Below are 13,348 nucleotides of genomic sequence, written 5' to 3'. Positions count from 1 at the left end.
AAAACGACAATAAACAAAATAATAAATAAATAATTAATTTAAAGGGTTTGTTAAATGTGCCACTTGGTTTCTTGGGATGCAAACAGGCGATGTCAAATTCGCTAATCCCAACATCATGGCTGCAGATGCACTGAGCCCGGTTTCCATGACAATGAGTCGATCCATCCATTCTCAGATCCGATGACGCGTGATGCGTGATTCTCAAGCTCGAGCCTGAGGCATCACTTACGTCACTGACGCTCCGATGCCTGTAGAAGCGGCTGGCCCGCAATAACAAATTGGATGAAGACAGAAATATTACTCGCATTCGTTGAAATCAGTTCAAGATGGCGTCCGAGGGGGAATATGAGTCGATTCTGTGCGTAAAACCAGATGTCAATGTTTACCGCATCCCACCGAGGGCGTCGAATCGCGGATACAGGTGAATTAAAGGATGTGCGGGCCTGAGCCCATGGCAGGTGTTTGTTCTGGAAATAATGTTGTAATACGTTTTTTTTTGTCTTGGCTGTATCAGCACTATACTTATATTACGAACGAGATTTGATAATAAATAATACATTTATCGCATTTAATTATTATTCTGTGTACTGCTATGTCGCAGAGACATTCATCACACTGTTCTGCTGATAGAAGGAAAAACATCTTGTGATGTCAGATGCTTGGTCTGTTTGACGACTAGCTCACGACTCAGTCTTAATAGGAATTGGTAAAGAGTAAACAACTTAAAATGTCTTTACAATTAAGAATTATTTTCAGCTAATTTGCCTGAAAATATCTGTCATTTATGGTTCTAATAATATGGTATTGTGTTAATGTGAGGTGTGTTTTCGGTGTATATGTGGTCCAGTTTATAGTGTATAATTAGTCCTAAAAGCTCTTGCCCACAGAGAATGTGATGCTTCAGTGACACACATTTCTCCTCTAAAATCCCAGTTGTATTCCCTCATTAGGAGCTTAGAGTCTTGTTGTAATACTTATGGAAATTACAGTACTTCTGGATTCGCCATAAACTGTTAAACATCTTCTTTTCCACTAAACTAATGAGCTTGAACTCAAGGAGCTGCTATTTGTGTGAATCGCATGAATCCTGTCATATTTGGACCTCATAAAAAATACAAAATGCATAAAAATGAAGACTTTTTCTCAATGAAATTGAAGTAGCGGCATATCTTTCTTCCATATTGTGAAGTACATCCTTGTGTAAGGTTTATTGAAATAATAAGATCTATAACATGCATTTAGAAAACAGGTAGGGAGAATATATTCATCTCATACTGACTTTGCATTGTGACATTATTTTTCTGACAATCACTTTTTCTCCAGTGCTGCTCATTACTGTAATGTATCCATATGTTAGACTATAACAGAAAATAAATTGTTTTATTTTTGTAGTTACAGGGATAGTTACCTAAAATGAAAATTCTATCATCATTTACTCATCCTCATGTCGTTTCAAACCCATAAGACTTAATCTTTAACACAATTTAAGATATTTTTAATGAAACCCGAGGGGTTTCTGCCTCTCCATTGAAAGTCCAGGTTACCAAAACTTAGAAGACCTAAAAAAGGGCGTTGTAAAACTCATCCATATGGATCGAACAGTTTAATCAAAGTCTTGTGAAGGGATGCAACAGATTTTTATAATGAACAGATTTAATTTAGGTTTAGGGTTATGCTTTTATTTACATCTAAACAATAATACACAGAGCACATTACACATGGTAAACAAGGAAGCTCAAACATTCAGGGGTGATACACGAGAGCAAATGAAGTTTGTTCTAGTGCAAATTCTTATGGGTTTGGAATGACATAAGACATAACATTTTGTGTGAGCTATCCCTTTAAACTCCCCCTAAAGATGTTTCCATAGAAAACTCATCTAGAGCATCAAAAATACACAATTTGATAGACCGGAAATTACATTTTTGCCGTGATAATGGCAGGGCTGCTGACTGGAAGCTGGACGCCCCGGATTGGACAGGCCGTTTGCGTGTAACAGCAAAGGGGAAAGTGGCTTATATCAAACTGGAGGACAAAATCTCAGGTTAGAAATCTGCATACTGATGCAAAAAGAAGAAAAAAATGAATGTTTGTGCATTTGTGCAGCTTCTAGATGTCCTTCTTTTATCATTGTCTTCAGGTGAGCTGTTTGCCCAAGCGCCGATTACGGAATACCCTGGCATTGCCATGGAGACTGTCAGCGATTCTAGTCGCTATTTTGTTCTCCGAATACAGGATGACAATGGTTAGTGTATCATCTTACATTACATACCTTGTCATACTGGGAAATAGGCAATACTTGACTTATATACCACAGTTTAGATATGCATTATCCACGCTTCCTGCATTCTAGGTCGGAGTGCGTTCATTGGCGTTGGATTTGGAGACAGAGGTGATTCTTTTGACTTCAATGTCGCCTTGCAGGATCATTTCAAGTGAGTTTCTATTAAAAATCATGTGGACATTATGACTGGAAATGCTTTTTGATGCTTTTAGTTACTTCCCTTTGGGCATAATAAGCTATTTTAGCATGTACAGTTTTTGATTTTTTTTTTTTTTCTTTCTGTAAGGTGGGTTAAACAGGAGAATGAACTCAGCAAAAGTTCTCAGACTGCAGACTCAGGACCCAAACTGGATCTAGGCTTTAAAGAGGGACAGACCATCACATTGAATATTGGGGTAAAACTGCTGAAAACAGCTTTTTTAATTGGATTTTTTTGTCAGATTTTGGCATTAATAACTCTATAGTGTTGCAACACTACATGTTCAGAAGAATATACAGTGATTTGTCATTTCCACATATTGTAAATAAACTGAGAGTTTGTGTTAAAATAGAGAAATGTTTCTTTATATTTAGCAAGGGAAAAAGAGAGACAAACCCCGTCCTCAGAGCTCAGGAGGCTTTGGGCTCCTCCCTCCACCTCCAGGGGGAAAGATAGCGCCTCCTCCTCCGTCCAATCATAACACAGAACAGCCATCAGGAGGAGCACAAACAGGTACATTTGACCTCATTACTGCTTGTATATGAACTAATTTATGCGTCCTTTTTTCTTTGATGCCATGGATTATGTATATATGTAATATATAGACACTGAGTTCAACAAGGAGAGGAGCTCACACACATAAATATAAAAAAAAAAAAAAACTGTATTTAGAGGCCAAATGCAAAGACAGCTTTTCGATTTACATCGTCATCAGTGTCGTAACCATATATGAATTATGTAAATGTAAAATATGAATTCATTTTTATTAATATCTCACCCACTCAAATGCACAGACACATACAGACAAACACTTTGTTTTTCTCTTCCCCCCCCCCCCTACTCTTAGGATGTTTATTAGAACTGGACAGCAGTAACTCTAATACAGTGGTTCAGTCAAACCCCAGCTCTGACCTATGGGGTGATTTCTCCAGCTCTGCAAGGTAACATGATTCTTGACCATTAAATAAGTTCCTGTTCTCAGATATTATGTCTAATCACCAAGGGCCAGATTTACTAACTGCTTGCGCCAGCACAAACCCTCTTTTGGCATTAAACAATGGATTTACTGAAGACACAATTTATTGGAGTAGAGTATTTAAATAAATAATGCAACGTGATTTACTAAGGTTTGTGGTAGTCAATTAACTGGTATTTGCATTATTTAACACCCAAAAAAGCATGTCTTAAACCATAGGCGCGGATTTATGTCTCTGCCAGTGGGTGCCAACACTTCATACTCCCACCCCCAAAACACGATGAGAAACGCACGTACGTCTTTCTTTTTTTTTTGTGGATACTTTCAAGTGCAAATACATAACGAAAAATAAATACATCTTTATTCACCCCTGTTTCTGTTTCAAACAATAACTAGGCTAAGCACATAAACATGCACCTTAAAACATTTTAACATGCTCATTACTTAATAATTAATTATACTTGGTGTTAGTTTTTCAGGCGTACTGCCTTTTTCTCTGTGCGATGGTGAGCTTGATGAATTCATTACACAAAAGTTATTTGTGTCTCGTGAAGAGAATTACATGGATTGCAAATATTACCAACCAAACAAAAACACATTCTTTCCTGAGTGTTTTCACGAGTTGCTCTATACCTGGTGATTTTTAAGTTAATTATGCTTAAAATGCAATTATCATTGTGCAAATACAGAAAGCACAAGTTTTTGCATCAGGTTATGTCTTAATGCTGCATATAACGGTAGAGTTGTGAGTATTATGACCCTCTGGGACATGATGTGAGATGCACCAGTCAGAGAGGTTTCGAATCGGTTAAAATGAATGGAGAATATCTAACATTTTCTGTGTGTGCTAGACCCCCAAACAAGCCTATGTCTTAAAGGTGCCATCAAATTGAAAATTGAATTTACCTCGGCATAGATGAATAACAAGAGTTGTACACGGAACATGGAAATGACATACAGTGAGTCTCAAACTCCATTGTTTCCTCCTTATATAAATCTCATTTGTTTAAAAGACCTCCGAAGAACAGGCGAATCTCAACATAACACTGACTGTTACGTAACAGTCGGGATCATTAATATGTACACCCCCAATATTTGCATATGCCAGCCCATGATCGAGGCATTACACAAGGGCAGCCAGTATTAATGTCTGGATCTGTGCACAGCTGAATCATCAGACTAGGTAAGCAAGCAAGGACAACAGCGAAAAATGGCAGATGGAGCGATAATAACTGACATGATCCATGATAACATGATATTTTTAGTGATATTTGTAAATTGTCTTTCTAAATGTTTCATTAGCATGTTGCTAATGTACTGTTAAATGTGGTTAAAGTTACCATCGTTTCTTACTGTATTAACTGAGACAAGAGCCGTCGCTATTTTCATTTTTAAACACTTGCAGTCTGTATAATTCATAAACACAACTTCATTCTTTATAAATCTCTCCAACAGTGTAGCATTAGCCGTTAGCCATGGAGCACTATCAAACTCATTCAGAATCAAATGTAAACATCCAAATAAATACTATACTTACGCAATTAGACATGCTGCATGATGAACACTTTGTAAAGATCCATTTTGAGGGTTATATTAGCTGTGTGAACTTTGTTTATGAATTGATAGAGTCAAGAGCTCGGGAGGGAGCGGAGAGCGCGGGCAATTAAAGGGGCCGCAGCCTGAATCGGCGCATTTCTAATTATGCCTCAAAATAGGCAGTTAAAAAAATTAACTCAAAAAAAATCTATGGGGTATTTTGAGCTGCAACTTCACAGACACATTCAGGGGACACCTTAGGCTTATATTGCATCTTGTAAAAACACCTTTAACCCATTTTGTGCTCGACATGCTTTGATAGCATGGCAGAGAACGGAGAGCGACTCGAAGAAAGGAGAGAACTTTCTCCACTCATGTTCATTCATTTGGAATGCCACAAGAAGAGGTTATCTGAACGTTTCCTTTTCCAATCCATGTGTCTGTGAAGTTTCAGCTCAAAATACCCCATGGATTTTTTCATTATATCATGTTTTAACTGCCTATTTTTTGGTGGGAGAAAATGTGCTGATTTTGTGTGTGTACCTTTAAATGCAAATGAGCTTGTGCTCCCCACCCCCAAGCTCGTGATAAACAATACAGGAGAAGCTCGCGCAGGAAATATAACTCACAAAATGGATCATTATAAACTGTTTGTGATGCAGAATATCAGATCACATAGGTATAGCATGTATTTTGTGAATGTTTGCTAACATTTAGGTTGCATCCTATTGGTTGAATGCTGGAAAATTCAACCAATCGGATGATTGGTTTCCTATGTTAGGTGCCATATGCATCAGACGTTCAGCCAACGGGCCTGATTATCATGTACTACTTGTTTGTGACCCTACGCTAATTTGCACATCATTATGGAAATGACCTGGATGCGCCTGTATTCTTTAATTTGTGCATTGTCAGTAGATCACCCGCAGAACTTTCCACTCTTATCTGCGCTTTTATGGGATTGCGGTCTAATTTGCCATTTAGTAAATCTGGTCCTAAATATTTTCTTTAAACTGGCCTTAAACTACTACATGTGTTAGCGTGTAAAAGCTGGTATAATTTTTTTAAAATCTTTCTTTCTTTCTTTCTTTCTTTCTTTCTTTCTTTCTTTCTTTCTTTCTTTCTTTCTTTCTTTCTTTCTTTCTTTCTTTCTTTCTTTCTTTCTTTCTTTCTTTCTTTCTTTCTTTCTTTCTTTCTTTCTTTCTTTCTTTCTTTCTTTCTTTCTTTCTTTCTTTCTTTCTTTCAGCTCTGTTCCTCCTCCAGCATCTCACCAAGAACCCTCTTCTGGGAACTGGGTCCAGTTCTGAAAAAGTTTCATCATCCTTCATTCCATTATTGTTCCCATTCCTTCATAAGAACTACTGCAATTAAAAGATACTGCATAATAGCATGGAACATTAGAGGCAAGCTATATGTAAAGCTGCTAATCTTAGCAGAGCACAGAGGTGAGAAATAGGCTATTATGGGTTTTGTTAGTATTATAAAACAAATCAACCAAATGAAGTTATGAAAAAGATTGTATGAAAGGAGAGGAACATCCCATGAGCGTAATATGTGAAACTTTATGGTAATGTTTTTTTTGAAGACTGTTTCAGTATCTTTACATTTGTCCACAAGGTGTTGGATGTGTCCACTTTGTTATCATAACTTGTATGTGTTCGTCTTTGGTTTTGGAGGAGTGAATATATGTGTGTTTGAGTGTTTAAAAAGGCAGAGATGGATTGAAAGTGTAGAATTTAAATGAGGCCTGGAAACGTCAAGAGCTTAACATCTTGCATATCATAAGAATATATAGAACATGTACAGTATAAATATACAAAAATATTGATTGAAGGCCACAATGTAGAAAAATTATGTCCCTCAAATACAGGGATTATGTCTAGATATCCATTACATATCCATATTGTCATTTACTTGAGTAACAGATCAGAGTAACAGAGTCATTTATGTGTTAAACTAAAATAAAATATACAAAAGAACTACAATGCACAATGCTTCACATGTGATTTTTCTTTAATAATCTGTCAAATATTATTCTCAAAAATATTAGCGTTTGCCATACTAGTCTATGAAAAAAATATTGACATGCTAAAATGCTTTATGCCTAGCCTAGCTTTTAACGTGGAAACAAATACAAACATATTACTGTTTATGGAGGTCCAATGTTATTTGAATTAGGGTTTGCTATTTCAAATGTATATGATTTGTCATTTTGTCTGTTACCAGATATCAAGTCCCTCGGCTCCAGGTCCAACAGTTTGCTGATTTATTGTCCTTACAAAAATGTAAAAAACCTGTACCATAGTCTTCCACCAAAATACCATAGTACAGTTACAGTGCATGCATAATTATTAGGCAAGTCATTATTCTGCTCTTTTTTTTTTTTTTTTCAAGCAAATTTTACAATTTCCAAACCACATCAATCTTAATAACTACTATTAATTTAGCATATAATCATTTATAAGTGATATATCATTGTTCTGGAAGTGAAAAACGCCTTATATTCAGATGTGCATAATTATTAAGCAGGTTTTCTTTTACAGGTAAAATGGGCCAAAAAAGAGATTTAAAGGTACAATATGTAATAATTTTGTCCGCTAGAGGTCGCTAGAAGCCTATTCAAAACAAAGGCATAGCTTGATGACGCCAAGCTTTAGAGCGGAATCTTAGGACATGTGGTCTCCATCTCAACGGATGGTGCAAAAGAGTAGACCCCTTAAAAGTATGTAAACATTGCAACGTTTCCTGGTGGGTGGGGCTTAGCTGGAGGCAAAAAGAGATGCTGGACTCAATGTTGACAAGCGTAAGATAGCATGTTTTAGGGGGGATTTATTAAACATAGATGCAGAAGAAGGTTCAGAACTGTCCGAATATGTGCAGTCACTGACTCTGCGGGACCGTGACAGCTATTTTTGTAAATTAACTTAAGTTTTCGATATTTCCTAGACAACATATGAATTACTTTCGAATGGTCCGGGGAATTTTGTCAAGGCTTATTGTCTAATGCAACCTAACGCTGGGCTAACTATGATTATGGCTAGCAATGTGGATTATGTTAAGAGGATGGCACACACATCTATCGCTGTATGTTTGTTTAACATTTAAGCTAGCTAGTGCGCTGAAAGTTGGCGACTTTTCACCTATAAAACAGAAACTTGCTGATTTGTACTAGATAAAACCAACACACCATTAAGTTACATATGCATCGATAATTTTTCCTGATATGAAGTGTGCACTGCAAACACAAGCATTATTTATGATCGTCTCCGTCCAGTCTGTACGCCGTATTGCATTCAACCACAATTATCTCTTTGATTTCTGTGAAGGAATGTCTGCCGGGATCTGGTAAAACTTTAGTTTTCAACCAAAAGTCCTATTCCTTCTATTCTGGCAACCAAAAACAAAACAAGACGACATTTTAGCGCGCTAAAAGTTTGAGGTTTTGACTTTAAAATGTCGTCTTGTTGTGTTAGGTTACATTAGACAAGCCTATTGCAATGTTTACAAACTTTTAAGGGGTCTATAGTGATAGGACCTGGGAACATGGGATCATGTTCATGGATGAGGTTATTTAGAATGAAGCAGAGCAGGACCGAGTGTTGTTGGAACTGAACGACGCTGCTCGAGCGATTGCGCAACACATGCCTCACGAGCAGCAGAACTTTTATTATGACACAGTCGCCTGCGCCGCTTCCGCTTTTCTGGTCATGAGTATGAGCAAAGAAAATAGGCTGCGTCCAACAACCTAGGTAGCTGTCTTGCTGCCTCGCTGACTTGTACGGCAGCGTTTGTGCATGAAGGTACCTCATGAAACTGATTTCGGACAGACTTCTGAGGCAGTGTAACGGTTTAATGATCTACAGCAAAATAGCGCGAGCTTTGGTGAAAACTAAAAAAATATTTTATTATTACAGTAGTAATTTCTCGATAGAAATGATATCAAAATTGAAATATGTTGGCTAAAATTGTACATTTATACACAAACTGAGCAGCAAACGCAACTTTCGGACGCCATCTTTATTTTTCTAGCTCAACTGTCACAGAATGGAAAGCACTGGATTGTGGGATATCAAAGGCAGGATACATCCATGCTTCCATCAAAAATCGATCTGAGGAAGGTATCTTATGAGACAGGAAGTGAAGCTAACATTGGATTCGGACGTGCCTTGATGCCTTCCTACCTTGAAATGTGTCCTCGGAAGGCAGCATTTTCCAGTTTTCGGACGCAGCCATACTCTTTGGTACGAGGTAACGCAGCTCTGTTTATTATATATAATATATAGTATATAAGTTATTTGACTGTGTTGAAAATTATGTTACAACGTTACTCTGTGCGTTCGCTCGGCGGCTGCTGTGAGACACTGGCTGAGTCCGAAAACCTAGGTAGCTGTCTTGCTGCCTCGCTATCTTATAAGAGAATGACTTGTACGGCAGCATTTGTGCATGAAGGTATCTCACGAAATTGATTTCGGACAGACTTCTGAGGCAGTGTAACAGTTTAATGATCTACAGCAAATATAGCGCGAGCTTTGGTGAGAACTAAACAAATATTTAATTACTACAGTAGTAATTTCTCGATAGAAATTATATCAAAATTGAAATATGTTGATCAAAATCGTACATTTATATACAAACTGAGCAGCAAACGCAACTTTCGGACACCATCTTTATTTTTCCAGCTCAACTGTCACAGAATGGAAAGCACAGGATTGTGGGATATCAAAGGCAGCTAAGGATACATCTATGCTTCCTTCAAAAATCGATCAGATGAAGGTATCTCATGAGAGAGGAAGTGAAGCTAACATTGGATTCGGACGTGCCTTGATGCCTTACTACCTTGAAATGTGTTCTCGGAAGGCAGCATTTTCCAGTTTTCGGACGCAGCCACTGTTTCACTCTACATAAAGATGGATCGATTTTAGATTATCATATTAAATACTGGCTTGTGTTGATAAATTGCATGGAATTAATTTTAAAACATTATATGGTGGAGAAAATTATGTATTACTGTTTATAAAAATAATAGGGGTGTAACGATACGCTCAGGTCACGATACGGAGTTCACGATACGATACGTATCACGATATTTTGAACAAATGAAACTGAAATTCAAACAAGTTTTATTAAAAAAACATGAACAAATTTCAATAATTTTCCTTGTTGTACATACAAGATCACATTTCAATAAAATAAATAAATATAAAATTTTAATAAAAACCTTCTGTATTCAGATCAACAGCTGAATAGGTCTGTCTGTCACTGAAAAAAAAAAAGTTAAATTTAACATGAACTTAGAATTATGAATTCACATATCGTGTCTAAAAACGCGTGGAAGGCGCGGCCGCACCGCTTCTCCTTCTTTCCAAAGCGCTTGAGCTCTCCAAGAGGATCAGGATGTTTCTGCAAAGGATAAATGATTTCTAGCCCTTGCATTAGTTTTACTACGAGATATATTGACGGAGATAAGATATAAAAACCACCATGTACAGCTATGATCAGCTGTTCGGCTGAGCTTTTGATGTTTTGTTACGGAAAGGCCATAGCTGATCGGTTGATTCTTGTCACACGACCTGCGGTGCGCTTGCGGCATTCTGCGTGGCTACATTTGAAAATAATAACTGACTTGCATGCGGAAAAGACGCAATATGTGAACGGCCCCACAGAACTTCTTAAAGCAAAGCATCGCAAGCGTCTTTTGCTTTTCTGTGAGCACAGCTGTTGCTGTTCACTGCGGTGAAAGAAAGCTATGACTTTTCTCACGCGACCATGCAAGAGACTGACATAAGAAACGTTTAAACCTGCTTGCAAGATTCAATGTGTGCCCGAAACACTTACTGAACTAGAGAGCTGATTGAGAAACACCATCTAACGTTACGATAAATCGTTACACCCCTAATACTTATAGTAATTTAAAAATGTAGTAGCATTGGATCTGGACAGGAAGGATAACTCTGGGAGTTGGAAGGGGTGTGTCGCGATTCTGCCTTCTCACATCGCGATACAGGTTCGTGGACCTGCGTATCGCGATTTCGGTTTCATATTGCGTATCGTTACAGCCCTAAAAAATAATTGTCTATTAAAACGTGTAATATATTAAAACATCTTTGGTGTTTCCATGGTTTCTACAAAATAAAACCGGAAACCGAGGTTAACGTGGGTATGATGCCATTGACAGGCGACTCCTCACACGTCCCGTGGCCTTGGTTAAAATTGCAATTTTTCACGATTTATAAATAGTTCGAAACATTTGTGATATTGTAAGTAGTCAAGTGAACAAAATATATAAAACCACTAGGCCAGTGTTTGGATATTTTACTGCAAAAATATTACATATTGCACCTTTAACTCGCACTTAAAAGTTAAAAATTGTGAAATGCCCATGAGACGGATGCACTGTTATAGAAACTGTAAAATTAAGGTGTGACCATTTGACAGCGAAATGCTCATTGGGGCATTTGGTATCTCACTTTTATTTTTATAGTCAGTCACGCTTAATTACTTGGTAAATATTTTTTATGTTCACCTTCAAATGCTTTGAGCATGGGATTGCACGCTAGTTAAGGTAAGTTGAACTCTCTTAACTTTGGAAATCTATATATAATTTTAAAAAAAATGGCTTTTTATTTATTTAGCGAATGAAAGCTACTGGAAAGTAAATAAAACACTATAATTACAGATGGTTAATCTGTCTCACATGATCTATGTGCTTAGCATTTTTTACTGGAAAATCCATTTTAAGATGGTGTTGACCAAGGTAGTTTGTGTAAGACGTCATTAGTCATATGCAAGACCATCTTGGACCAATAAATCATTTCCCAGGTGCAGGTTTTTTTTTTTTTCCTCACTTCTTTTTCTTGGAACGTAGTGACTGATGACTAGCTTGGACCAGCCAGAAACCAGCTAAATACAGCTAGCAGCAGCTGAGTTTAAGCTGGATTTTCCAGCAGATGACCTTAGGGCACACATCTGTTTCTGTCATTTATATCTATGTCAGATAACATCTTGTATACACTTCCTTTTTTGCAGGCTTTTCAAAGCTCAGCTGCTTCAATTGGTTGAGAAAGAATTACCATCACTCTCACAGCCTGTACTTCTCAGTTTGGCCACCAAATGTCTCTGTCACCCCAGTGCTGAGAATTTTCATAATACATGCACACCTGCTCCTTTTCTGTTGTGAGTAATGACCTGTGAAATACCCTTATAGTTCCCTTAATCTTTGTGATAGCTTGTTTGTTCACATCATCATTCTAATTGGCTTAGTTTTTCATACTTAAAAAGCTTGTCCGTTCCTGGCTCCTATCATTTGGGTTGTGGATTTACCTTGTTTACATAATTAAATTGGATTGCTTTTGAACTTTGGGCTGGGACATCTATTACTGGGTTTGGACTTGTGAGATTTTTAACCTTGCAATTGGACCCTGCTTCAGTTGTTGATTGTCATAATACAGCATTTTTAGTCATTTCCGCAGATCCGTGTGAATGGGGATCAACGTTTTTAGTACATTGTTGTCGTGTTAACATGTCCTTAATGTATTGGACAATTTTTTTTTTATCTCAACTTTTCTTAATTTGCATCTCACTCATTGATTGGCATTTGTTGGGAATGTGAATACATGATTCACTTTCACTTGACTAAAAATGTGTATAAAAGCGAGTTGTTTATACAGAAAACAATTTAATGGAATACGTTGTGGGGTTCATCTTGATTACTTTTATGAAACATTTCTGTGTTTTGAGTTTAAAAATCTGTTTATTCATACACTTTCATTATATGGAAAATTCCATCATTTCTCTTTTTGTTCCACAGAAAAAAAAAAAGTTGTTTGTTTGGATGACATGAGGGTGAGTAAATTATGACAGAATTTTCATTAATAAGGCTACTATTTCTGTAATCTTTTAATGTTTTAAAGGGATGGTTCACCCAAAAATGAAAATTATTCCATGATTTACTCACCCTCAAGCCATCCGAGGCATATATATATCTTATTTCAGACAAACGCAATCTGAGATATATTTAAAAATATCCTTTGTCCTCCAAGGTTTATAATGGTTGTGAATGTACCCCAAATTCTGAAGACAAAAAAAAAATATGCATCCATCCATAAAAAAAAAAAAAAAAAAGAATCCATATGACCCCAGGGGGTTAATATAAGCCTTCTGAAGTGTTCTTATTTAAAACTTTATAAAGTAAAATGATGTGCTTCCGGCACGACAGCCATCCACATTCGATGTACATTCATAAAGCGTTAACTTCTGCAACGTAATCCACCATAATGTTCTACAATACATACAACGCTTAGTACGTCATGTCATTGTGTACAATGTTGCGGAAGTTGACGCTTTTTGGACGTAC

The 13,348-nt window shown here is 37.0% G+C and overlaps 1 protein-coding gene across 1 annotated transcript; it reads left to right on the top strand.

Moving 5' to 3' along the window:
- The first annotated feature begins 251 nt into the window (after nucleotides 1–251).
- On the top strand, nucleotides 252–6,974 carry necap1 (NECAP endocytosis associated 1). The gene is made up of 8 exons (XM_067412180.1): nucleotides 252–421; nucleotides 1,944–2,044; nucleotides 2,141–2,245; nucleotides 2,354–2,435; nucleotides 2,571–2,679; nucleotides 2,858–2,996; nucleotides 3,331–3,424; nucleotides 6,242–6,974. The coding sequence occupies exons 1-8, from the start codon at nucleotides 327–329 to the stop codon at nucleotides 6,300–6,302; spliced, it is 786 nt and encodes a 261-aa protein (XP_067268281.1). The 5' UTR covers nucleotides 252–326; the 3' UTR covers nucleotides 6,303–6,974.
- Nucleotides 6,975–13,348: the final 6,374 nt, after the last annotated feature.

Source organism: Chanodichthys erythropterus, chromosome 15, assembly GCF_024489055.1.
Source record: "Chanodichthys erythropterus isolate Z2021 chromosome 15, ASM2448905v1, whole genome shotgun sequence".
NCBI classification, from domain to species: Eukaryota; Metazoa; Chordata; class Actinopteri; order Cypriniformes; family Xenocyprididae; genus Chanodichthys; species Chanodichthys erythropterus.
This window is presented reverse-complemented; position numbering and strand designations above follow the sequence as displayed.

Bases quoted from the DNA above. Each gene is read 5' to 3' on its own strand.
- necap1 (XM_067412180.1), top strand. From the start codon at position 327: ATGGCGTCCGAGGGGGAATATGAGTCGATTCTGTGCGTAAAACCAGAT. The intron at 422-1,943 runs GTGAATTAAAGG...TGATAATGGCAG, and splicing joins GCGTCGAATCGCGGATACAG to GGCTGCTGACTGGAAGCTGG. The intron at 2,246-2,353 runs GTTAGTGTATCA...CCTGCATTCTAG, and splicing joins CCGAATACAGGATGACAATG to GTCGGAGTGCGTTCATTGGC.